Genomic DNA, 27,477 nt, shown 5'->3' with positions numbered 1-27,477 from the left:
CCGTGTGTCACCGGGTATATGTGATGAAATTAAACACACAGCCCTCCCCACATAGGAATAGAGGAATGTGATTGTTTGCTGATATACCTTATAGATAAGAATATGTGTCAGATAGGATTGATCAGTTGGGCCAGTATAAATCAATGGGATCAACAAGTAATCCATAATGGACCTGTATACTTCAAATGACGTTATGGGTTAATAAAGATGTCATACAGGGACAAAGTAAGTATTCATGATTACATGCCAGTGAACCCTGGAATAAGACAATGATTGAGCGCTTAGTATGTAAAATCTTAAACGGAATCTAAGTGCCATTGTCTTCATTGTATCGTGGGGAGTGTTAGTAGAAGAGAGGAGATGATTTTTCACATTCATCCTTCATTGGATGAAAAGAACATTAATTACTGGCATTTGAATGCGTGCTACGGGGTATGTGTGATATATTTAGACACCCATCCCCTCACACGCAGGGATATAAGGATAAAATTCGATCTTGTAATGGACCCTATTCTGGTTATGGTGAAGGTGAGTGATAGGACTAATAGTAGTGAAAAACAATGGTAGTTGAGGTAGAAATATAATAATGCAGTATAACGTTTATTCAAAGTGATCTCAGTTAGTGCATTGTGGGGTGTGGATATGATGCCCATGATGAAATCCACCATAGGGTAAAGTGATATCAACGGAATAAAGATCATCTGAGGAGGTTTGTCAATACACTACCCTCATACGTGCGGGATACAATGGATGTCCTCAACAAAATCCAGGACATTACATTGAGCCCAGACACATGGCTCATTACCTGTGATGTGGAGAGCCTGTATACCAGCATCATTCATAAGTATGGTATACAGGCCTCAGAATACTTTTTAAGCATGGATAAGGAAAAACCACTTCATGACTTTATTATCAGACTATTACAATTTGTTCTGTCCAAAAATTACTTTGTGTGTAATGACCAGTTCTACCTCCAGATACAGGGGACTGCGATGGGGAGCACTTGTGCCCCCACATATACGAACCTGTACCTGGGGTGGAGGGAACGCAAGGTAGTCTGAACAACGAGGCCTATACCAATAACGTGTATTCTAAGTGATCTCAGTTAGTGCATCGTGGGGTGTGGACATAATGCCCATGATGAAATCCACCATTGGGTAAAGTCATATAATCGGAATAAAGAATATTACATTTATGCAAAGACAGGATATTCGTGCAGTGTAAGGGAGAATCGTATTCGGTATAAGTGCTGACAGAGACTGTGAGTAAAACAGAAGGTGATCAAAAATTATAAAAAAACTTGTGCAGCAAAGACGATGTGATAAGGAATGTCACTGACATTTCAATACAAGTTTCTCTATTGAGGATAATTTAAAGGAAAGCAGTATAATTATTCTCCTCGACCTAATGGGGACATGGAACCCATCAAAAATATCAGCCGAGTTTCTTGTTTGGGAAGCTTCCTGTCCCAGTCACCTCTCCTTATGTTCATTGTGATTTTGGTCATCCCGAATGCTTTGAGACCATTTGGGATGCCATGATGGTATTTAAAAAATGTTTTTCCACTGGTGTCAGGGTTTTGAACTTGGCATGGTCCTTTGAGGCATTCCTGATGCTCAGTAAATGCTCCGATAACCTCTTTTTGAGGGGCCTGTGTGTCTTGCCAATGTAGTGTTTTCTGGAGGGACATTCTAGATTGTAAATGACCCCTGCGGTCGCACATGTAATGTACTCCTGGATTTTCCAAGTTTTGCCAAATTTGTCAGTGTATGTGTCACATGGTGTCATATACATGCATATGTGTCACATGGTGTCATATACATGCATATGTGTCACATGGTGTCATATACATGCATACTTTACATGTGCTGCATTTAAATAAACATTTCTTTTTGATTTTGGATGTGGACTCTCTTTCTAGGTGACTATGCACCAGAATGTCTAAGATTTTGGCTGCGTCTCCAGCTGATGTCTATCTTGTCTCCGAGAGCCTCATCCAAATCCTTATCGGTCTTAAGAATACCGATGTGTTTGTTCAATCTCCGTTGTACATCCCGCCATTCCTTAAAAAAAAAAGTGCCCACGAATCGTATTTTGCCATCCTGGTCAGGTGTTTTATTTTTGGGAACCAGGAGTTGTTCCCTTTTGTATTTGCACACCTCTTTCCTGGCTTTGCGAGTAGATTTTTTACTATATCCTCTGTTGTGTAGTCTGATGTCCAATTCGTCTGCCCTCTCGCTGTGTGTGTCATCATTGGAACAATTCCGTCTGGTTCTCAAGTTCTCTCCCTTAGGTAATCCCTTGATTACAGGTGGGAAATGTGCACTGCTCTGGTGCAGTAAGGAGTTGGTAGATGTTTTTTTTACGATAAATGTCTGTACTTATTGAGCCATCGGATTCTATACTGATTCCAAGGTCCAGGTATTCTACATCTTTTTTACTCGCATGGTGGGTAAGTTTGAGGTTCAGATTATTATCATTTAGTAGAGTCAGGAATTTCTCAAAAAGTTTTATTTCACCTTCCCACATAAGAAGCAGGTTGTCGATGTACCTCAACCAGACAAGTACATGTCTGGTATAGGCCTCGTTGTTCCGTAAAGACTACCTTGCGTTCCCACCACCCCAGGTACAGGTTCACATATGTGGGGGCACAAGTGCTCCCCATCGCAGTCCCCTGTATCTGGAGGTAGAACTGGTCATTACACACAAAGTAATTTTTGGACAGAACAAATTGTTATAGTCTGATAATAAAGTCATGAAGTGGTTTTTCCTTATCCATGCTTAAAAAGTATTCTGAGGCCTGTATACCATACTTATGAATGATGCTGGTATACAGGCTCTCCACATCACAGGTAATGAGCCATGTGTCTGGGCTCAATGTAATGTCCTGGATTTTGTTGAGGACATCCATTGTATCCTGCACGTATGAGGGTAGTGTATTGACAAACCTCCTCAGATGATCTTTATTCCGATATTATCACTTTACCCTATGGTGGATTTCATCATGGGCATCATATCCACACCCCACGCACTAGAATACACGTTATACTGCATTATTATATTTCTACCTCAACTACCATTTTTTTTCACTACTCTTAGTCCTATCACTCACCTTTACCGTAACCAGAATAGGGTCCATTACAAGATCGAATTTTATCCTTATATCCCTGCGTGTGAGGGGATGTGTGTCTAAATATATCACACATACCCCATAGCACGCATTCAAATGCCAGTAATAATTAATGTTATTTTCATCCAATGAAGGATGAATGTGAAAAATCATCTCCTCTCTTCTACTAACACTCCCCACGCAATTTTTAGCCACACACGATACAATGAAGACAATGGCACTTAGATTCCGTTGAAGATTTTACAAACTAAGCGCTCAATCATTGTCTTATTCCAGGATTCACTGGCATGTAATCATGAATACTTACCTTGTCCCTGTATGACATCTTTATTAACCCATAACGTCATTTGAAGTATACAGATCCACTATGGATTACTTGTTGATCCCATTGATTTATACTGGCCTAACTGATCAATCCTCCTATCTGACACATATTCTTATCTATAAGGTATATCAGCGAACCGGATCACATTCCTCTATTCCTATGTGGGGAGGGCTGTGTTTAATTTCATCACATATACCCAGTGACACACGGGGATTTATGTGTGACTTGCGCAGACAGGCAGTTTTTTAATACCAAGCATTGTATGTGACCTGTCTTATTATACTCCTTTTCCTCTTTCTGTATTATCAATATGTGTCCCATTAAGGATGACTGACAGCCCATCTGGGCTTTCCGCCGATATCCAATGGACACTTAACACTATGCCCACACAATTAGCATATTCATGACCTGGCAGGTATTTAATGGGTTTCCAGGTACCACCCAGGTTGGTCCTGACGAAGCTTAATAGCGAAGCGTACGCCGACCGTACACTTCGTGGCTACCCCCTGCTCCCTTTCCCCATCGAAATGTACATTTTGATCTGTCTAGCTTAATACTTAGCGATTAGTGCGAGTGATCTCTGAGCGCAGAGTCCGTCGGCTGTGAGGCGCAGTGTGTGACGCATAACACTGCGACCTCCAGGACTCCGGTTCACAAGCTGACTGCACGGTGGCTCCGAACTGAGCACCGCGCTCCCCTACAGACCCGGCAGCTAATACTTACCTGGCCGCACGCCCTGCTCCTTACTACACACTGGTACTGACCAGACGTAACTCAGGAGCCGTAGACGCTTTATTTACCATTGTGTACTGTGTCATCTGGTGTTGAACCCAGAGACACGTAACGTATTTTAGTGAGTAATACATCCACTGAGGGGCCATCAAGTCAGTATTCACATAAAATTACGGTTGCCTGTCAAACACATCTCTATTTAGGACGTGTCATTGTTAAATTTGAGGCACCAGGATCACCTCGCAACTATGTACTAGATAGCAGTTTGATGATTAAGATATTCCGCATATGACATCAGCATCTTTGTAATCACTATTAAAGTGAACATAACTATATATAGGGAGTGTGGGGGTCCCACGTTGTAAGGATAGAGATATCCTTTTTATTACATGTAATATGTCTTTATTTCGCTATATTTTATCATTAAACTAATAAAAGTTACATTTTAGTATTTGCTTTTTCTCGGTGCATCACGCAGTTACATTCTTTTTCTTTCCTAAAAAACTTCTGCATTAACCTGATGTCCAGTGGTAGCACACCCTCTTCAGTGTAACGAGCCTGGCTCCAATAAAATTGTATATGAGGGGCCTGTTTTTCTATATGAATTTACACCTCCTGTGCGATTAATAAACCCCCCCCCCCCCCCCCCCCGCCCACACTTTTTTTTGTATGGGGGGGAAATGTAAAGATGCTCATTTACGTGGGGTGTAAGAGGTATAATGTATGCTGGTGTAGCCTGTGGCAGTAGCGCTGTATGTGACTGATGAGGGGGGGGGACATGTGACTGGTGACTGTACAGGGGAGAGCTTTACGTTTCCCGGTTACCTCAGGACCCACCATTGTTGTTGTCTCTTATTTGTAGTCCTTCACCTCCTGCTGTATCGGTTCCGCCGGTCATCGCACAACCACCACCGTCTCCACCTCTCCATCCCATACTCCGGACCTCACCTTTGCATCCCACTCGGCGCTTAGCCGCTCCCAGTCCTTCCCAGCCACTTCTGTGGGGCAAGGGTGGGGGCTGGGTGGCAGCACGCAGAACCCACGGGAGGGCCTTGTGTCTACCATTGTGGCGGGAACACAGGACACAGAGTGGGGGACACCTACATCACTGGAAGGTCACCTTGGCACAGTGTCCATCTTTCATGACACCATTCAACCTGCTCACGTGAAGGCCCTGTATGAATCTGGTAGGTATCGACACAGACTGGCATACGGTAATGAGCGGGGAGCAGAGACATTGTACATACAAGCAGCATAATGTCATTGTCCAGGATAATCGCTAGCTAAAGTAATGCTTGTTGTCAGATGAGGGACCCACAGCCGGACCCCCGCTTACACTGAGGAGGGTAACACCTAGCATGGTCTGTCCCCCGCTTACACTGAGGAGGGTAATACCTAGCATGGTCTGTCCCCCGCTTACTCTGAGGAGGGTAACACCTAGCATGGTCTGTCCCCCGCTTACACTGAGGAGGGAGGGTAACACCTAGCAGGGCCTGTCCCCCGCTTACACTGAGGAGGGAGGGTAACACCTAGCATGGTCTGTCCCCCGCTTACACTGAGGAGGGAGGATAACACCTAACATGGTCTGTCCCCCGCTTACACTGAGGAGGGAGGGTGACACCTAGCATGGCCTGTCCCCCGCTTACACTGAGGAGGGAGGGTAACACCTAACATGGCCTGTCCCCCGCTTACACTGAGGAGGGAGGGTGACACCTAGCATGGCCTGTCCCCCGCTTACACTGAGGAAGGAGGGTAACACCTAGCATGTCCTGTCCCCCGCTTACACTGAGGAGGGAGGGTAACACCTAGCATGGTCTGTCCCCCGCTTACACTGAGGAGGGAGGGTAACACCTAGCATGGTCTGTCCCCCGCTTACACTGAGGAGGGAGGGTAACACCTAGCATGGTCTGTCCCCCGCTTACACTGAGGAGGGTAACGCCTAACATGGTCTGTCCCCCGCTTACACTGAGGAGGGAGGGTAACACCTAGCATGGTCTGTCCCCCGCTTACACTGAGGAGGGTAACACCTAGCAGGGCCTGTCCCCCGCTTACACTGAGGATGGAGGGTAACTCCTAGCATGGCCTGTCCCCCGCTTACACTGAGGAGGGAGGGTAACACCTAACATGGTCTGTCCCCCGCTTACACTGAGGAGGGAGGGTAACACCTAGCATGGTCTGTCCCCCGCTTACACTGAGGAGGGAGGGTAACACCTAGCATGGCCTGTCCCCCGCTTACACTGAGGAGGGAGGGTGACACCTAGCATGGTCTGTCCCCCGCTTACACTGAGGAGGGAGGGTAACACCTAGCATGGTCTGTCCCCCGCTTACACTGAGGAGGGAGGGTGACACCTAGCATGGCCTGTCCCCCGCTTACACTGAGGAGGGAGGGTGACACCTAGCATGGTCTGTCCCCCGCTTACACTGAGGAGGGAGGGTAACACCTAGCATGGTCTGTCCCCCACTTACTCTGAGGAGGGTAACACCTAGCATGGCCTGTCCCCCGCTTACACTGAGGAGGGAGGGTAACACCTAACATGGTTTGTCCCCCGCTTACACTGAGGAGGGGAGGTGACACCTAACATGGTCTGTCCCCCGCTTACACTGAGGAGGGAGGGTGACACCTAGCATGGCCTGTCCCCCGCTTACACTGAGGAGGGAGGGTAACACCTAACATGGCCTGTCCCCCCGCTTACACTGAGGAGGGAGGGTGACACCTAGCATGGTCGGTCCCCCCGCTTACACTGAGGAGGGAGGGTAACACCTAGCATGGTCTGTCCCCCGCTTACACTGAGGAGGGAGGGTGACACCTAGCATGGTCTGTCCCCCGCTTACACTGAGGAGGGAGGGTGACACCTAGCATGGTCTGTCCCCCGCTTACACTGAGGAGGGAGGGTAACACCTAGCATGGTCTGTCCCCCGCTTACACTGAGGAGGGAGTGTAACACCTGGCATGGTCTGTCCCCTGCTTACACTGAGGAGGGTAACACCTAGCATGGTCTGTCCCCCGCTTACTCTGAGGAGGGAGGGTAGCACCTAACATGGTCTGTCCCCCGCTTACACTGAGGAGGGAGGGTAGCACGTAGCATGGTCTGTCCCCCGCTTACACTGAGGAGGGATTGTAACACCTAGCATGGTCTGTCCCCCGCTTACACTGAGGAGGGATTGTAACACCTAACATGGCCTGTCCCCCGCTTACACTGAGGAGGGTAACACCTAGCATGGTCTGTCCCCCGCTTACACTGAGGAAGGAGGGTAACACCTAGCATGGTCTGTCCCCCGCTTACACTGAGGAGGGAGGGTAACACCTAGCATGGTCTGTCCCCCGCTTACACTGAGGAGGGATTGTAACACCTAACATGGCCTGTCCCCCGCTTACACTGAGGAGGGTAACACCTAGCATGGTCTGTCCCCCGCTTACACTGAGGAAGGAGGGTAACACCTAGCATGGTCTGTCCCCCGCTTACACTGAGGAGGGAGGGTAACACCTAGCATGGTCTGTCCCCCGCTTACACTGAGGAGGGATTGTAACACCTAACATGGCCTGTCCCCCGCTTACACTGAGGAAGGAGGGTAACACCTAGCATGATCTGTCCCCCGCTTACACTGAGGAGGGAGGGTAACACCTAGCATGGTCTGTCCCCCGCTTACACTGAGGAGGGAGGGTAACACCTAGCATGGTCTGTCCCCCGCTTACACTGAGGAGGGAGAGTAACACCTAGCATGGCCTGTCCCCCGCTTACACTGAGGTGGGAGGATAACACCTAGCATGGCCTGACCCCCGCTTACACTGAGGAGGGAGGGTAACACCTAGCAGGGTCTGTCCCCCGCTTACACGGAGGAGGGAGGGTGACACCTAGCATGGTCTGTCCCCCGCTTACACTGAGGAGGGATTGTAACACCTAGCATGGTCTGTCCCCCGCTTACACTGAGGAGGGATTGTAACACCTAGCATGGTCTGTCCCCCGCTTACACTGAGGAAGGAGGGTAACACCTAGCATGGTCTGTCCCCCGCTTACACTGAGGAGGGTAACACCTAGCAGGGCCTGTCCCCCGCTTACACTGAGGAGGGTAACACCTAGCATGGCCTGTCCCCCGCTTACACTGAGGAGGGAGGGTGACACCTAACATGGTCTTTCTCCTTCATCCACTAGGTGTCACTGGAGTTACACTGGGGAATAGAAGGCGACCACAGGGAGCATGGGCACTTTAAAATAATTAATCAGTGTGACCAACTCCTCCCCTTCTACTTCCCCTCCCAGGCAGTCTTAGATCGTGCCCAAAAGGGAGCAGGTCACATTTGGCTCATCTCCTGGGCTTTTTGTAATTAGGGCATAAAGCAGCAAGTTTTGCCTTTGAGGACAGGCAGATAGTTGCTGCTACTATCTGCCTGCGACGTGGGAGCCTGCCGGAGGGAGCCGGCTGCTGCTTAAGGGTTTGCGCCCGGCTCCCTGGCTGACAGAGACCACCGTCTCTGGAGCTGTAACGGGCGCCGCTCACACGCAGCGTGCACCCGATCCTCCCCCAGCCCCACCGCCGACGGCATGGCCGCAGCACTGTGAGTATTACCCTGCCTTCCTATTAGAGGAAGGTCAGGGACACAAACGGCGGTGCAGCAGAGGGTTTTTTAAACCTGGCGCCATTATGGGTGACGGAGCTGCCGGGCGGGGGGCGGAGTTACCGCGCGGTACTTCCCAGCAGGCCTTGGCATACCCCAGCGTTCCTTGAAGTCGCGGCGGCCATCTTGGACATTTGGCGCCGTTTGAACACGCTGCTGGAGGCTCCACAGTTGCGCTGCAGATCTATCCTGACTGCAGTTGGGCGATCCTTGTCCCCTGGTGACCGTCCTGCTGAACGCTCTATCCGGTCTGTGAGTTACAGTGGGGATTAGAGCTAGGTGGAGACAGTTTGGGCTGTGTCTCAAATTAAGAGCTATAGCGCTCCTAGGTATATGCCATAGCGCTGTACAAAGCTCTGTGACAGCTCTTTTACTTTCACTGTCTCTCCCTTCCAGCATATATATTGCTGCCTATCCTATACCTACTATCTGTGATCAGTCTGGTAGTGTGTGGTGATTGCTGGGTGTTCTGTTGAACCATGGCAGGGGGTAGCTCCAAGAGGGTTACTTGCAAGAAGTGTGCTGTTAAATTTACACCTTCTAAGGAGGGTGACTCTGTATGTGATAAATGCACTGCTTTACCCCCGGCTCCAGAGTCCCCCGTGCATACCCCTGTTTGGGCATCACAGTTAGCTGATGTAATGTCTCATTTAGCTTGCGAGCTCTCTGCAGCTCAAAAGGACAGAGAGACTTCCATGACTCAACAGGCTTCCTTGACTTCTGCTGTGCAGAGCTTAACAAAGGCCTTGACTCCAGCAGAGGGCGCCATTGCTTCATCTTCTAGGCAAAATCCCCCTCCCTTACTCAGGAAAAGGGTATTACAACCCTCTGGGGATTCTGGGGAGTATGATGATATGCCTGATCTGGAGGAGGGCGAGTTTGCCCTTCCAGATAATTATGATGATGATGATGATGATGTGGAACCTGAGGCTCAGGCGTTAGTTATGCAAGAGCCGGCCCCAGCCACTCCAGGTCTGGAGGACCTTATACATATGGTAAAGGTTGCCTGCAAGGTGTCAGATGACACAGACATTCCTGCTCGTCCTTCTTTCTTTGGAAAGAGACAAAGGCAGTCACCCACCTTCCCCCCAGCGGAGGAGTTGGATGAACATATATTGCAGGCTTGGAATCATCCTGATAAAAAATTCCAGGTACCTCAGAGGTTTCTGGCTGCTTATCCTCTTCCACCAGAGGGTAGAAAGAGGGTCGAGATTCCTCCAGTAGTGGACTCTTCAGTCTCACGACTGTCCAAAAAGACGGTTCTCCCGGTGCCGGGTGCAACCACTCTTAAGGATACTTCTGACCGTAAGTTGGAGGTAACCCTTAAGAACATTTTTTCAGCAGCTGGAATTATTCAGCGTCCGGCCCAGGTCGGGTGCTGGGTAAATAAAGCCATGGGGGTATGGGCTTCTCAGATCCTAACAGAGGTCCGTGAGGGCTCTGACCCTGCTTCTATTGTTCAGTTGGCTGAACAGATCCAGGAGGCATCCAATTATCTAATAGACGCCTCTTCTGACGTCTGCATGGTTGCAGCCAGGGTTTCGGCCTTATCTATATCAGCTCGCAGAGCTCTCTGGTTACGCCAATGGCAGGCTGACGCAGAGTCCAAGCGTGCTGTGGAGGCCCTGGCGTTCAATGGGGAGGTTCTTTTCGGGCCAGAGCTCGACAAGTGGATCTCCCAAGCAACGGGGGGTAAGTCCCACTTCCTTCCCTCAGCGGCTCCTCCAGCTACACGCAGGACCCCTCAAAGGCCCTCCTTTCGGTCCTTTCGGCCTACGACCAGATTCAGAGGTCGTTCCAGAGGCGGAGCTCCATCTAGAGGCTCCAGAGGACGAGGCAGAGGCGCCTCGGCAGCTGTCCAGGAGCCCAAGTCCTCAAAGCCAGCAGCATGACTGTCCACGGTCCCATCTGGGGGATCCCAGAGTCGGGGCCCGACTGCTGTCCTTCTGTCACATCTGGCTGCAGTCTTGTCAGGACTCGTGGGTAAGGGATCTCGTGACCCAGGGTTACAAAATCCATTTCAGGTTAGTCCCTCCAAACAGGTTTTTCAAGACCGGTCTCCCAGTCTCAGGAGACAAGGCGCAACTTCTGTTGTCAGCAATCAACAAGCTGCGGACAACGGGAGTTGTGATACCAGTACCCGAGGATCAGCGTACTCAGGGATACTACTCCAGTCTGTTCCTTGTGCCGAAGCCGGATGGCTCGGTAAGGCCTATACTAAATCTAAAGGATTTGAATCCGTTTCTACAAGCGGTCAAATTCAAGATGGAGTCCCTGCAGTCGGTGATTCAGGGACTGGAACAGGGAGAGTTCCTGGTATCCTTGGATATCAGGGACGCATACCTGCACATCCCCATCTGGCCTCCTCACCAGGCCTTCCTCCGGTTCGCTATACAGGAACAACACTGGCAGTTCCAGGCCCTGCCGTTCGGTCTCTCATCGGCCCCCAGGGTCTTCACCAAGGTGATGGCGGTGATGATGGAGGTCCTCAGGGCACAGGGGATTACCATCATCCCCTACTTGGACGATCTTCTTCTGAAAAATCGTTCGAGGGAGGCCCTGTTGTCCAACATACGACTCACCCAGGAGACTCATCAGTCATGGGTGGATTCTGAACTTTGCAAAGTCTCAGCTACAGCCGTCCCAACGTCTTCTCTTTTTGGGGATGATTCTGGACACCCAGCAGATGAAGGTTTTTCTACCGCCCGACAAAGTTCAGTCCCTGCAGGTCCTGGTCAGGTCGGTCTTGCGACGGCCACAGGTAACGGTGCACCTTTGCACCAGACTCTTGGGGAAGATGGTGTCCTCCTTTGAGGCGGTACAATATGGCCGCTTCCACTCACGCCAATTCCAGTTGTCTCTCCTTCACCAGTGGTCAGGGTCCCACCTGCATCTTCAGCAGCGGGTGACCCTGTCCCCTCGAGCCCGTCTGTCTCTGCTGTGGTGGCTCAACTCCGAAAACCTGCAAAGGGGCAGGAGGTTCGGCAGATGGGAGTGGACTCTCCTCACCACAGACGCCAGCCTTCGAGGCTGGGGGGCGGTAACGCTGGAACACCAGTTCCAGGGTTTATGGACGAGGCAGGAGAGCTTACTCTCCATCAATGTGCTGGAACTCAGAGCAGTCTACTATGCTCTTCTGCAGGCAGGACACCTGCTGCGGAGCAGAGCAATCAGAGTTCAGTCCGACAACGCCACAGCCGTCGCCTACATAAACAAACAGGGCGGTACTCGGAGCAAGGCGGCGATGAAGGAAGTAAGCAGGATCATCCTCTGGGCTCAGAATCATGCTCAGGCCTTGTCAGCGGTGTTCATCCCCGGAGTGGACAATTGGGAGGCCGACTTTCTAAGTCGGCAACATGCCCACCAGGGGGAGTGGTGCCTCAACCCTCAGGTATTTCAGTCCCTAGTACATCGCTGGGGGTGTCCGCAGGCGGATCTGATGGCGTCCCGCCACAACTTCCAGCTCCCAACATACTTCGCGCGGACTCGAGATCCTCAGGCCGCAGGGGTGGACGCTCTGGTCGCCCCTTGGCCGTTCCAGTTCATTTACCTCTTTCCTCCCTTTCCGCTGATACCTCGGGTATTACAGCGCATTCGCAGGGAGGGGGTAACAGCGCTTCTGATAGCGCCGGATTGGCCCCGGCGCTCGTGGTACACCAACCTGACGGATCTTCTAATCGACGAGCCGTGTCCGCTACCTCTTCAAGAGGACCTCCTCAGTCAGGGTCCCTTCATCTACCCAGATTTAGGACGTCTACATTTGACGGCGTGGCTGCTGAGAGGTCCATCTTGAGACATGCAGGTATCCCTAGGGCGGTGATACCTACAATGATGAGGGCCAGGAAGGAAGTCACCTCCAGACACTATCATCGTATTTGGAGATCCTATGTGGCGTGGTGCGAAAGACGCAGAGTGTCCTCTACTCTGTTCAAAAAGGCTCGGTTGCTCCTGTTTTTACAGGAGGGGTTAAACTCTGGACTTAGACTGAATACACTTAAGGTGCAGGTTTCAGCACTTTCAGTTTTTTTCCAGAAACGTATAGCTCTCATTCCGGAAGTCCACACATTTTTCCAGGGGGTGCTGAGGCTTCAGCCCCCTATCCGTCCGCCTACGGCTCCCTGGGACCTAGAGCTAGTCCTCAGGTACTTGAGGTCATCGACTTTTGAGCCGTTAGAAGAGGTGGATCTTCGATATCTCACTTGGAAGGTGGTTCTTCTTTTGGCTCTGGCCTCGGCCAGGCGCGTTTCGGAACTGGGGGCGCTTTCTTGTCGCTCACCGTTCCTCCAGTTTCACCCGGACAGAGCAGAGCTCCGTACCAGTCTCTCCTTCCTTCCAAAGGTGGTCTCAGCGTTCCACGTGAACCAACCCATAGTGGTTCCAGCATTCACAGAGGCTTCACCTGAGGATAGGACTTTGGATGTGGTGAGGGCCCTGCGGATTTATGTCTCTCGCACGGCCTCTCTTCGCAAGACGGATGTCTTGTTTGTTACCTACGACCCAGTGCGTCGTGGATGGCCAGCTTCAAAGCAAACGCTGGCCAGATGGATCCGTCTGACTATTCGTCAGGCATACCTTGCTGAGGCTCAGACGCCTCCTACTAACATAGGTGCGCACTCCACCAGATCGGTGGGTCCTTCATGGGCGGCTGCCCGTGGGGTCTCCTTGCAACAGCTCTGTCGTGCTGCGACATGGTCGGGTCGGCACACCTTTGTGCGCTTTTATAGGTTTGATACCTTTGCGGCACCAGCTTCTCAGTTTGGCCGCTCTGTTTTAAGGGGATCTCAGCGCTCACCCACCCGGGTTGAAAGCTCTGGGACGTCCCCAGTGTAACTCCAGTGACACCTAGTGGATGAAGGAGAAACAGGGATTTTGTACTTACCGTAAATCCTTTTCTCCGAGTCCACAGGTGTCACTGGACGCCCGCCTCAGCGCTGTTCTCCACCTGTTATGTGCAGTGTTAGGTTCCTATTGGGTAACCTCTGGAGTTTTCCCTTGTCAGGGTTATTTAAACATGGTTATTACACACCTGTCTCATCTGGTTTGACTTTGTGTGTGTGTGTGTGTTTGTTTTTTCATATATATACATTCTTTTTCTACTATTTGTATTGAATGATGTTATGTTGTGATGAACCTCCTCTCGGATGTGTGTTATATCTTTCTGCTCCCTTTCGGGCACGATCTTTATGACTGCCTGGGAGGGGAAGTAGAAGGGGAGGAGTTGGTCACACTGATTAATTATTTTAAAGTGCCCATGCTCCCTGTGGTCGCCTTCTATTCCCCAGTGTAACTCCAGTGACACCTGTGGACTCGGAGAAAAGGATTTACGGTAAGTACAAAATCCCTGTATCCCCCGCTTACACTGAGGAGGGAGGGTAACACCTAGCAGGGTCTGTCCCCCGCTTACACTGAGGAGGGAGGGTGACACCTAGCAGGGCCTGTCCCCGGTATACTCTGAGTAGTAACTAGTCCAGTTGGGAGAGGCCATGAATACGCGATTTGATGATCTCCATGTTAAGAAACTTTCTTATTTTAGTTATTTGTCTATAGAAGGGATCAGTCGCACCACATATAATGCACAAAACATACAGAAAAATGTAATTGTTTTGTATATAGACATAGTCCATAGTGTTCTTGTTATAGACCTAGTCCCATAATCTGCAGATTGAATAATTCCATAGGGACTACATAAGGAAAGAGGGTCCTGCCCACCAGAGTTAACAATCTAGAGGGGCTGTAAGTGTAGACATGAGAAGTGGGGAACAGATATGGGACATTAGCAGTAGGGTTTGCGGGGATGCGGTCATTTGGTCTACAGCATTATGGTCGACAGTCATTAGGTCGAATCCATTAGGTCGACATGCTAAAAGGTCGACATGACTCTAGGTCGACATGGGAAAAGGTCGACATGATTCTAGTTCGAAAGGTCATTAGTTCGACAGGTCATTAGTTCGACAAGGTCATTAGTTCGACATTGTCTATGTCGACATTCACAAGGTCGACATGGAGTTTTTCACTGTTTTTTGAGCCAACATGTGCCGACAGGCGGTATTTCATGCCCTACCATCCACTAGGGCGCGGTGGGAGAATAAAATAGTGTGCCGAGCGTAGCGAGGCACCGTGCCCGACGCATAGCGAGCGCAGCGAGCGATGCGAGGGGATGCAGTGCACTTTAAACTGTGTCCATGTCGACTGTGTTGACATTCAGGTAAAAAAACAGTGAAAAACCCCATGTCGACCTTGTGAATGTCGACATAGACAATGTCGAACTTATGACCTTGTCGAACTAATGACCTGTCGAACTAATGACCTTTCGACCTAGAATCATGTCGACCTTTTCCCATGTCGACCTAGAGTCATGTCGACCTTTTAGCATGTCGACCTAATGGATTCGACCTAATGACTTTCGACCATAATGCAATAGACCAAATGATCCCAACCCGGTTTGCGGCCTTGGGTTCAGAGATGAGGTTATATACTTGGCAGAGCATGTGGGGTGGGCTTTCCAGAGCATAGGAGCAGCACAGGAGAAGTCCTTAGGCCAGGCAAGGGAGGTGATCAGGGAGGAAGAGATGTGACAATGGTAGAGCCAAGAGGCCGGGAACGAGCCAGTGTAGGAAAGAATTCGGGATCGGCGAGGACTGTGTCTTGAGAGAGTTCTTAGATAGAACAAAGTTTGGGAGTGATAGAATACTATCACAAGGTGGCGCTGTTCTACCACAAAGTACAATTTACACAGTACTGTGATAATCACTTGATTTAATAAAAAGACACATTAAAATACAATTCATATACACTCAAATATACATACAAAATAAAAACAAACAACATATAACATATAATGGCATATATTAATTATGCAGAGCGAGGCATTATCAATGTATGAGGCTTTTGATACTGTTCAGATGTATTTTGTGAGGCAATATGACCATAGTTACCAGTCCCTTAGATGCTGTTCCTTTGGGTTTTGTATAATATGGAGGTATTGTCCACTTTATTCCTTTTTCTGAGCAATTCAAATGGGTCCTGTAATGGTTGGACCGGCTCCAGATACAAGTGTCCAATTTGTAACTCCTTTTAGGCTCTCTTAGCCAATTTCAGCTCACCCAATTTCAGCAGTATGTAGGGCTGGTGATTGCAGCGTGTCAGGGTGCTGGTACCGGGCTGTAACGGGCTCCAATACGCGTTTCTCCGCCTTAGTAACGCTCGGCGGCTTCCTCAGCTGGACAGCACTAAGTTCTCCCTTTTTATGCGGTGTCCGTTCGCGGGGATTCTCCCCGGGAACTTCCGCATTGTGCGCTCCAAGCCTCGTTCTCGTGTCCTCTATTTATAGAGTACCGCGGCCATTTTTATTTTTGCGCGTCAAGCCTCATTGTCAGTTCTTCTCATATTGCATTATACGTATACGGCCACTGTATAATGCAATATGAGAAGAACTGACAATGAGGCTTGACGCGCAAAAATAAAAATGGCCGCGGTACTCTATAAATAGAGGACACGAGAACGAGGCTTGGAGCGCACAATGCGGAAGTTCCCGGGGAGAATCCCCGCGAACGGACACCACATAAAAAGGGAGAACTTAGTGCCTCGCTCTGCATAATTAATATATGCCATTATATGTTGTTTGTTTTTATTTTGTATGTCTATTTGAGTGTATATGAATTGTATTTTAATGTGTCTTTTCTATTAAATCAAGTGATTATCACAGTACTGTGTAAATTGTACTTTGTGGTAGAACAGCGCCACCTTGTGATAGTATTCTATCACTCCCAAACTTTGTTCTACTAGCAGAGGAACACAATACCTCTGACAGGAGGCGGCAGTTATACCCAAAGGGAATATTAGATTTTTTAGGCACACACTACTAAGAGTTTTTTAATTGTGTAGACACATTAGCGCTTCTGTGCGACCCTAGGGTCACCCCAGTTCTTAGATAGCCTTGGAAACGATTGCCAGGACAGGGGAACCAAGCATGTGGTGGGGGTTTGTATTAAGCTCAGCCTTCGTTTAGAGAAGCACCCATAGTATACATCCAGGGAGAGACAAGAGGTTGGAGGAGGGCTAGATCTGTGTTCTGTCAGCAGTGACCTGGTATTGTAGTCAGAGCAGAGAATGGCACCAAGGCTTGAGGACCCCAAGAGGAGGCGAGGCAGAAGTTGAAGGCCTGTACACAAAGGGACCGGTCAGAAGTTAGGACAGCTGTGACACAGAGCCCAAGGGTGTGAGGGTGGGATACCGTGTAGGGTGGGTAACTGGATGAGAATGGAGATCAGACCCTAAACTTATAATGTGTCCGGCTCCTCCTTCAATGGGCGTCAGTGGATCACATATTTACGATCACTTCACTTCTTATTCCCACAGGACCGAACTACGTGTCTCCGTTTACACCGGAGAGTGAATTCTCCGAGCTTGGGGCCAAACTTCGCCTTTTCTACACTCCACAGGTGAGTGGATTTGCAGGAAGTGGAACCCTACGGGAAGTGATGTCATCTGTGTACAAACGTCTCTGTCCGCCATACACAAATAACCATAGTACCCCACCTTCCCCGAGTCCTACTGTAATATACAGATTATTAGCTCTCACCCGCTCCCAAGGCCCGTAATACGGGATATGTAACGTTGGTTGCTTGGTTACTGGCACCTTAGTAGCTGGAGCGATAGGAATATAAAATATCCGGCTTCCTTTAGTTATAAGAATTGTTTTCAGGTGTCCGTCACATTCATAAGAAGTAGATGCAGCCTTAGACTTGGGAGTCCATTTGCTAAGATTCTATGGAACATGGGATGTTGCCCATAGCAACCGGTCAGATAATATGGTACTTGTGTATTATCTGGGCGCCCGATTTTTTCATCTTAGGGCATTGTACAACCAAAAATCGGTCATATCGCATCGCATGCGATCATAACGCATGCGATGCGACCGGACCCGATTTTTAATTGTACAGGCACCCAGATGCCTGATTCCTATGTTAAATGCCCCCCCTGACTTTTGATTGTATACCCACCCTGATGGGTAATGACTATGTCAAATGCCCCCCCCCATTGTTAACGCCACCCCACGATCAACGCCAACCCGAAGCGTGGCGAGCGCATACCCCCACTATCCACATTGGCGTGGAGTTGATCTTATATAGTGTGGTGAGCGCAGTGAGCAACCAAGCCCGAAGCGTGGCGAGCCCCGCAAGGGGACGCACATTACTTCACATGTATTCCGTGTCCCCTCGCGGGGTTCGCTGTGCTCGCCATGCTTCGGGCTCGGTGGTTCGCAGCGTTCGCCACACTATCCACGCCATCCCGGAGCATGGCGAGCGCAGCGGTACGCGTCCGACATACCTTTTCATACCCCCACTATCCACGTCGGCGTGGAGCTGATTTTATATAGTGTGACGAGCGCAGCGAGCCACCGAGCCTGAAGCGTGGCGAACGCAGCGAGCCCTGCGAGGGGACACGGATTACATTTGAAGTAATCCATGTCCCCTCGTGGGGCTCGCTGCGCTCGCCACGCTTCGGGCTCGCTGCGCTCACCACACTATATAAAATCAATTCCACACTGACGTGGATAGTGGGGGTATGAAAAGGTCGGTCGGATGCGTACCGCGTCTGCTCGCCACACTTTGGGCTGGCGTGGAAAGTGTGTTTGTGACTGGGACGCAACTGTGACTGGGACTCAAATTCTGACTGTGGCCAACTAGATGCAGTTTGCGACTACAGCCGCTGTTTGTGACTGTGACGCTACTGCAGTGCAAAAAAAAACTGCTATTTCACCGATAACGTAGCTTAGTACAGTTACACAGATTAAGCACAGTGACCCCCGCGCTAGCCTAGTACAGTGTAGTCACCAATAACGTAGTTTAGTACAGTTACACAGATTAAGCACACAGTGAGCGTGCGCTAGCCTAGTACAGTGTAGTCACCGATAACGTAGCTTAGTACAGTTACACAGATTAAGCACACAGTGAGCGTGCGCTAGCCTAGTACAGTGTAGTCACCGATAACGTAGCTTAGTACAGTTACACAGATTAAGCACACAGTGAGCACGCGCTAGCCTAGTACAGTGTAGTCACCGATAACGTAGTTTAGTACAGTTACACAGATTAAGCACAGAGTGACCGCGCAGCTAGCCTAGTACAGTGTAGTCACCGATAACATAGCTTAGCACAGTTACACAGATGAAGCACACAGTGAGCACGCGCTAGCCTAGTACAGTGTAATCACTGATAACGTAGCTTAGCACAGTTACACAGATTAAGCACAGAGTGAGCGCGCGCTAGCCTAGTACAGTGTAATCACTGATAACGTAGCTTAGCACAGTTACACAGATTAAGCACACAGTGAGCGCGCGCTAGCCTAGTACAGTGTAGTCACCAATAACGTAGTTTAGTACAGTTACACAGATTAAGCACACAGTGAGCGTGCGCTAGCCTAGTACAGTGTAGTCACCGATAACGTAGCTTAGTACAGTTACACAGATTAAGCACACAGTGAGCGTGCGCTAGCCTAGTACAGTGTAGTCACCGATAACGTAGCTTAGTACAGTTACACAGATTAAGCACACAGTGAGCACGCGCTAGCCTAGTACAGTGTAGTCACCGATAACGTAGTTTAGTACAGTTACACAGATTAAGCACAGAGTGACCGCGCAGCTAGCCTAGTACAGTGTAGTCACCGATAACATAGCTTAGCACAGTTACACAGATGAAGCACACAGTGAGCACGCGCTAGCCTAGTACAGTGTAATCACTGATAACGTAGCTTAGCACAGTTACACAGATTAAGCACAGAGTGAGCGCGCGCTAGCCTAGTACAGTGTAATCACTGATAACGTAGCTTAGCACAGTTACACAGATTAAGCACACAGTGAGCGCGCGCTAGCCTAGTACAGTGTAATCACTGATAACGTAGCTTAGCACAGTTACACAGATTAAGCACAGAGTGAGCGCGCGCTAGCCTAGTACAGTGTAGTCACTGATAACGTAGTTTAGTACAGTTACACAGATTAAGCACACAGTGACCGCGCGCTAGCCTAGTACAGTGTAGTCACCGATAACGTAGCTTAGTACAGTTACACAGATTAAGCACAGAGTGAGCGCGCGCTAGCCTAGTACAGTGTAGTCACCAATAACGTAGCTTAGTACAGTTACACAGATGAAGCACAGAATGAGCGCGCACTAGCCTAGTACAGTGTAGTCACCGATAACGTAGTTTAGTACAGTTACACAGATTAAGCACACAGTGACCGCGCGCTAGCCTAGTACAGTGTAGTCACCGATAACGTAGCTTAGTACAGTTACACAGATTAAGCACACAGTGACCGCGCGCTAGCCTAGTACAGTGTAGTCACCGATAACGTAGTTTAGTACAGTTACACAGATTAAGCACACAGTGACCACGCGCTAGCCTAGTACAGTGTAGTCACCGATAACGTAGTTTAGTACAGTTACACAGATTAAGCACACAGTGACCGCGCGCTAGCCTAGTACAGTGTAGTCACCGATAACGTAGTTTAGTACAGTTACACAGATTAAGCACAGTGAGCGCCCGCTAGCCTAGTACAGTGTAGTCACCGATAACGTAGTTTAGTACAGTTACACAGATTAAGCACACAGTGAGCGCGCGCTAGCCTAGTACAGTATAGTCACCGATAACGTAGTTTAGTACAGTTACACAGATTAAGCACACAGTGAGCGCACGCTAGCCTAGTACAGTGTAGTCACCGATAACGTAGTTTAGTAGTTACACAGATTAAGCACACAGTGACCGCACGCTAGCCTAGTACAGTGTAGTCACCGATAACGTAGTTTAGTACAGTTACACAGATTAAGCACACAGTGAGCGCGCGCTAGCCTAGTACAGTGTAGTCACCGATAACGTAGTTTAGTACAGTTACACAGATTAAGCACACAGTGACCGCGCGCTAGCTTAGTACAGTTACACAGATTAAGCACACAGTGAGCGTGCGCTAGCCTAGTACAGTGTAGTCACTGATAACGTAGCTTAGTACAGTTACACAGATTAAGCACACAGTGAGCGCGCGCTAGCCTAGTACAGTGTAGTCACTGATAACGTAGCTTAGTACAGTTACACAGGTGAAGCACAGAGTGAGCGCGCGCTAGCCTAGTACAGTGTAGTCACCGATAACGTAGCTTAGTACAGTTACACAGATTAAGCACACAGTGAGCGCGCGCTAGCCTAGTACAGTGTAGTCACCGATAACGTAGCTTAGTACAGTTACACAGATTAAGCACACAGTGAGCGTGCGCTAGCCTAGTACAGTGTAGTCACCGATAACGTAGCTTAGTACAGTTACACAGATTAAGCACAGAGTGAGCGCGCGCTAGCCTAGTACAGGGTAGTCACTGATAACGTAGTTTAGTACAGTTACACAGGTGAAGCACAGAGTGAGCGCGCGCTAGCCTAGTACAGTGTAGTCACTGATAACGTAGTTTAGTACAGTTACACAGATTAAGCACACAGTGAGCGTGCGCTAGCCTAGTACAGTGTAGTCACCGATAACGTAGCTTAGTACAGTTACACAGATTAAGCACACAGTGAGCGCGCGCTAGCCTAGTACAGTGTAGTCACCGATAACGTAGCTTAGTACAGTTACACAGATTAAGCACACAGTGAGCGCGCGCTAGCCTAGTACAGTGTAGTCACTGATAACGTAGCTTAGTACAGTTACACAGATTAAGCACACAGTGACCCCCGCGCTAGCCTAGTACAGTGTAGTCACCGATAACGTAGTTTAGTACAGTTACACAGATTAAGCACAGTGACCCCCGCGCTAGCCTAGTACAGTGTAGTCACCAATAACGTAGTTTAGTACAGTTACACAGATTAAGCACACAGTGAGCGTGCGCTAGCCTAGTACAGTGTAGTCACCGATAACGTAGCTTAGTACAGTTACACAGATTAAGCACACAGTGAGCACGCGCTAGCCTAGTACAGTGTAGTCACCGATAACGTAGTTTAGTACAGTTACACAGATTAAGCACAGAGTGACCGCGCAGCTAGCCTAGTACAGTGTAGTCACCGATAACATAGCTTAGCACAGTTACACAGATGAAGCACACAGTGAGCACGCGCTAGCCTAGTACAGTGTAATCACTGATAACGTAGCTTAGCACAGTTACACAGATTAAGCACAGAGTGAGCGCGCGCTAGCCTAGTACAGTGTAATCACTGATAACGTAGCTTAGCACAGTTACACAGATTAAGCACACAGTGAGCGCGCGCTAGCCTAGTACAGTGTAATCACTGATAACGTAGCTTAGCACAGTTACACAGATTAAGCACAGAGTGAGCGCGCGCTAGCCTAGTACAGTGTAGTCACTGATAACGTAGTTTAGTACAGTTACACAGATTAAGCACACAGTGACCGCGCGCTAGCCTAGTACAGTGTAGTCACCGATAACGTAGCTTAGTACAGTTACACAGATTAAGCACAGAGTGAGCGCGCGCTAGCCTAGTACAGTGTAGTCACCAATAACGTAGCTTAGTACAGTTACACAGATGAAGCACAGAATGAGCGCGCACTAGCCTAGTACAGTGTAGTCACCGATAACGTAGTTTAGTACAGTTACACAGATTAAGCACACAGTGACCGCGCGCTAGCCTAGTACAGTGTAGTCACCGATAACGTAGCTTAGTACAGTTACACAGATTAAGCACACAGTGACCGCGCGCTAGCCTAGTACAGTGTAGTCACCGATAACGTAGTTTAGTACAGTTACACAGATTAAGCACACAGTGACCACGCGCTAGCCTAGTACAGTGTAGTCACCGATAACGTAGTTTAGTACAGTTACACAGATTAAGCACACAGTGACCGCGCGCTAGCCTAGTACAGTGTAGTCACCGATAACGTAGTTTAGTACAGTTACACAGATTAAGCACAGTGAGCGCCCGCTAGCCTAGTACAGTGTAGTCACCGATAACGTAGTTTAGTACAGTTACACAGATTAAGCACACAGTGAGCGCGCGCTAGCCTAGTACAGTATAGTCACCGATAACGTAGTTTAGTACAGTTACACAGATTAAGCACACAGTGAGCGCACGCTAGCCTAGTACAGTGTAGTCACCGATAACGTAGTTTAGTAGTTACACAGATTAAGCACACAGTGACCGCACGCTAGCCTAGTACAGTGTAGTCACCGATAACGTAGTTTAGTACAGTTACACAGATTAAGCACACAGTGAGCGCGCGCTAGCCTAGTACAGTGTAGTCACCGATAACGTAGTTTAGTACAGTTACACAGATTAAGCACACAGTGACCGCGCGCTAGCTTAGTACAGTTACACAGATTAAGCACACAGTGAGCGTGCGCTAGCCTAGTACAGTGTAGTCACTGATAACGTAGCTTAGTACAGTTACACAGATTAAGCACACAGTGAGCGCGCGCTAGCCTAGTACAGTGTAGTCACTGATAACGTAGCTTAGTACAGTTACACAGGTGAAGCACAGAGTGAGCGCGCGCTAGCCTAGTACAGTGTAGTCACCGATAACGTAGCTTAGTACAGTTACACAGATTAAGCACACAGTGAGCGCGCGCTAGCCTAGTACAGTGTAGTCACCGATAACGTAGCTTAGTACAGTTACACAGATTAAGCACACAGTGAGCGTGCGCTAGCCTAGTACAGTGTAGTCACCGATAACGTAGCTTAGTACAGTTACACAGATTAAGCACAGAGTGAGCGCGCGCTAGCCTAGTACAGGGTAGTCACTGATAACGTAGTTTAGTACAGTTACACAGGTGAAGCACAGAGTGAGCGCGCGCTAGCCTAGTACAGTGTAGTCACTGATAACGTAGTTTAGTACAGTTACACAGATTAAGCACACAGTGAGCGTGCGCTAGCCTAGTACAGTGTAGTCACCGATAACGTAGCTTAGTACAGTTACACAGATTAAGCACACAGTGAGCGCGCGCTAGCCTAGTACAGTGTAGTCACCGATAACGTAGCTTAGTACAGTTACACAGATTAAGCACACAGTGAGCGCGCGCTAGCCTAGTACAGTGTAGTCACTGATAACGTAGCTTAGTACAGTTACACAGATTAAGCACACAGTGAGCGCGCGCTAGCCTAGTACAGTGCAGTCACTGATAACGTAGCTTAGTACAGTTACACAGATTAAGCACAGAGTGACCGCGCGCTAGCCTAGTACAGTGTAGTCACTGATAACGTAGCTTAGTACAGTTACACAGATTAAGCACACAGTGAGCGCGCGCTAGCCTAGTACAGTGCAGTCACTGATAACGTAGCTTAGTACAGTTACACAGATTAAGCACACCGTGAGCACGCGCTAGCCTAGTACAGTGTAGTCACCGATAACGTAGTTTAGTACAGTTACACAGATTAAGCACACAGTGAGCGCGCGCTAGCCTAGTACAGTGTAGTCACCGATAACGTAGCTTAGTACAGTTACACAGATTAAGCACACAGTGAGCGCGCGCTAGCCTAGTACAGTGTAGTCACTGATAACGTAGCTTAGTACAGTTACACAGATTAAGCACACAGTGAGCGCGCGCTAGCCTAGTACAGTGCAGTCACTGATAACGTAGCTTAGTACAGTTACACAGATTAAGCACACCGTGAGCACGAGCTAGCCTAGTACAGTGTAGGAGTCTGGAAACCAGCAATCACAGACTCAGGACGTGGACTCTACAGTTTCTTAGAAAATTGGCAGCCTGCCAAACACCGCTGTCTGGATTGATAAACAAACAAACACTGGCGCCGTGAAACTACACAAGTGCCATAGAATCTTCCCAATTCCTGTTCCTGTATGACTCCCCCTCTTCTGCTGCCTTCCAGGGAGTCCTGGGGGAAGAACGTCCTCCATTATTCCATGTTCCATCTTTGTACTGATGTATTAATGCTATTAGCGCAATATGGCGTCATCTGTTCCCTAATGCTGCCTGTTTGGTGCTTCCAGGCCTCCAGGAATAACATCTGCTTGGATCTCTCTCCCCGCCATGAGTTTGATGGGAGGCTGACAGGACACAGAGTGGTCACATGGAACGTGAAGGTGCCGCCCTGTCTCTCTGATGTCACTTTCTCTCTCTGATGTCACTTTTATAGTAGGGAACCTACAAATGCAATCCTAGAACCCACCGCAATCTGATCACAATACATTCTGTGCGGAGCCTAGGGTCTTGGGGTGCTCTAACACTCGGGTCTCAGAAGAATGGTCCAATTTCTTGGCAAAATCGCACATGGACACTTGGGGTAATAGGGGCAATTCAGAACTGCTCTCTGGGATGCACAGAATCAGAGCCCAGCGAGCAGATAAATGCTGTGTGTCCCCCCCCCCCCCCCCCACCTGTGCGTGGCTCCGAATGCGTTCACCATCAAATCATCCCCACATGCAAACGCCACGTAAGTGATGCCGTGGACAGAAGGAGGCGCTGCTGATGTCAGCCGCCCTCCCTTCCAATGGAAATGCCTGTGTTTTCCAGGGCACTCCCCGAAATGCCGGCGTAACCCCCCAAACGCCCGACATCTGATTGTTATCTTGCAAGCGGAAGGATTGGCAGGGCTGGGAATGAGTATGAATCGGGACCAATGTCACGTGGGGTATGGGAGAAATAGTGCTCTGACTCGCGGCATAGAGGTAGAATTGCGTCCTGACACTGTAACCGCTGCGGTTCAGCATATAATTACTGAATACGGAAATACTGCGTTGTTACGGACACTTGTTATGACATTGCCGGTTCCAGGCCACCACAATCCTCTCTGCATGAATTTGTTCTCGGCCTTGTTTTCCTCTTTGTACTGGTTTGTACATTTGATAATTCTCTGTCTGCCCCGCAGGACGTGGTGAATTGTGTCGGCGGAATGGGGGTGCTGCTTCCACTCCTCAACCAAGTCGTGTCACAGATCCAAGAATCCTCTAACACTCCGGAGTCACACGACCTGGTGGGACCCGAACTGACGTCCTCCCGAAATGCCCAGTCCATGCGGCTTCCGCTGGGGAAGTCTTCTGGTGGGTGGTTAAGTACAGATTCTGCCCTTAGTCCCAGATTTATTAGATGACTCTTACACCAGGAAATCCTCTGGGCGGCTGTGTGTGGGTGGGCTCTGGGCGGCTGTGTGTGGGTGGGCTCTGGGCGGCTGCGTGTGGGCGGGCTCTGGGCGGCTGTGTGTGGGCAGGCTCTGGGGCGGCTGTGTGTGTGTGGGTGGGCTCTGGGCGGCTGTCTGTGGGCGGGCGGGCTCTGGGCGGCTGTCTGCGGGCGGGCTCTGGGGCGGCTTTGTGTGGGCGGGCTCTGGGCGGCTGTGTGTGGGCGGGCTCTGGGCGGCTGTGTGTGGGTGGGCTCTGGGCGGCTGTGTGTGTGTGGGCTCTGGGCGGCTGTGTGTGGGCGGGCTCTGGGCGGCTGTGTGTGGGCGGGCTCTGGGGCGGCTGTGTGTGGGTGGGCTCTGGGGCGGCTGTCTGTGGGCGGGCGGGCTCTGGGCGGCTGTCTGTGGGCGGGCGGGCTCTGGGGTGGCTGTGGGCGGGCGGGCTCTGGGGTGGCTGTGTGTGGGCGGGCTCTGGGCGGCTGCGTGTGGGCGGGCTCTGGGCGGCTGTCTGTGGGTGGGCTCTGGGCGGCTGTGTGTGGGCGGGCTCTGGGGCGGCTGTGTGTTGGCGGGCTCTGGGCGGCTGCGTGTGGGTGGGCGGGCTCTGGGCGGCTGTGTGTGGGTGGGCTCTGGCCGGCAGCGTGTGGGCGGGCGGGCTCTGGGGTGGCTGTGTGTGGGCGGGCTCTGGGCGGCTGCGTGTGGGCGGGCTCTGGGCGGCTGTCTGTGGGTGGGCTCTGGGCGGCTGTCTGTGGGTGGGCTCTGGGCGGCTGTGTGTGGGCGGGCTCTGGGGCGGCTGTGTGTTGGCGGGCTCTGGGCGGCTGCGTGTGGGTGGGCGGGCTCTGGGCGGCTGTGTGTGGGTGGGCTCTGGCCGGCAGCGTGTGGGCGGGCTCTGGCTGGCAGTGTGTTGCTCCCTATGTGCTGGGATTGGGGTCTGTATCGGCTTGTGACCTCATGTTCGACGTCTTCCTCCGCAGAGAGTAGAATAGAACGGAACGGAGTGGCCGCATTCCTGCTCATGGTGAAGAACTTTATCCGGAATCATCCAGCCAACCAGGAGAGCTTGCTGCAGTGTTGTGGCCCCGCCATCATTGGGGCCCTTCTGCAGAAGGTGAGAACCTGTACGATTTAGGCTCCTCACCCAGTAGATGTTCTAGGCTGGACCTCTGTTACCCATTGTAGTTACAGGATGCATGTAATACATTGCTGGCTACAATGTGGGGGACCAGGCAACCCTTATGTGTTATTAATGGGGGCACGCTGCTGATCTGTGCGCACATTGGGTGGAATCATCTGATCATCGCTGTTACTATGGTGTCCCGCAACACATGGGGCCATCTCCCCAAAGTTCTGTGTGTAACGGGTCTCACCACCCCTTCATTCATGCCACCAGTCACTGTCACTCCTCCACATCACCGCCCTCTTGCTCACTCCTTCCTTCCGCTCGCCCCAGGTGTCTCCTCTCACCCTGGACATGAACGTGCTGATGGCCTCTCAGATGTTGATGGACCAGATCTCCTCCCAGGGTCACACCTTGCTGCTGCACTACCTCTACCAGCATCTGCTCTTTGACTTCCGTGTGTGGAGTAACAGTGACTTTGCCGTCCGGCTTGGTGAGTGATGGCCGCTTCC

General features: G+C 50.1%; 1 protein-coding gene across 1 annotated transcript in view; it reads left to right on the top strand.

Annotated features, from left to right (window-relative positions):
- The window catches only part of NBEAL2 (neurobeachin like 2), a 176,051-nt gene that overhangs the window by 94,995 nt on the left and 53,579 nt on the right, over nucleotides 1-27,477 (top strand). The window contains 6 exon segments of the mRNA XM_083186544.1: nucleotides 5,050-5,374; nucleotides 17,161-17,243; nucleotides 24,731-24,823; nucleotides 25,609-25,780; nucleotides 26,823-26,956; nucleotides 27,299-27,458. Coding sequence (XP_083042670.1) covers nucleotides 5,050-5,374; nucleotides 17,161-17,243; nucleotides 24,731-24,823; nucleotides 25,609-25,780; nucleotides 26,823-26,956; nucleotides 27,299-27,458 — 967 coding nt within the window.

The sequence above is a fragment of the Crinia signifera genome, chromosome 5 (assembly GCF_055691185.1).
Source record: "Crinia signifera chromosome 5, ASM5569118v1, whole genome shotgun sequence".
In the NCBI taxonomy this organism is placed as follows: Eukaryota; Metazoa; Chordata; class Amphibia; order Anura; family Myobatrachidae; genus Crinia; species Crinia signifera.
This window is presented reverse-complemented; position numbering and strand designations above follow the sequence as displayed.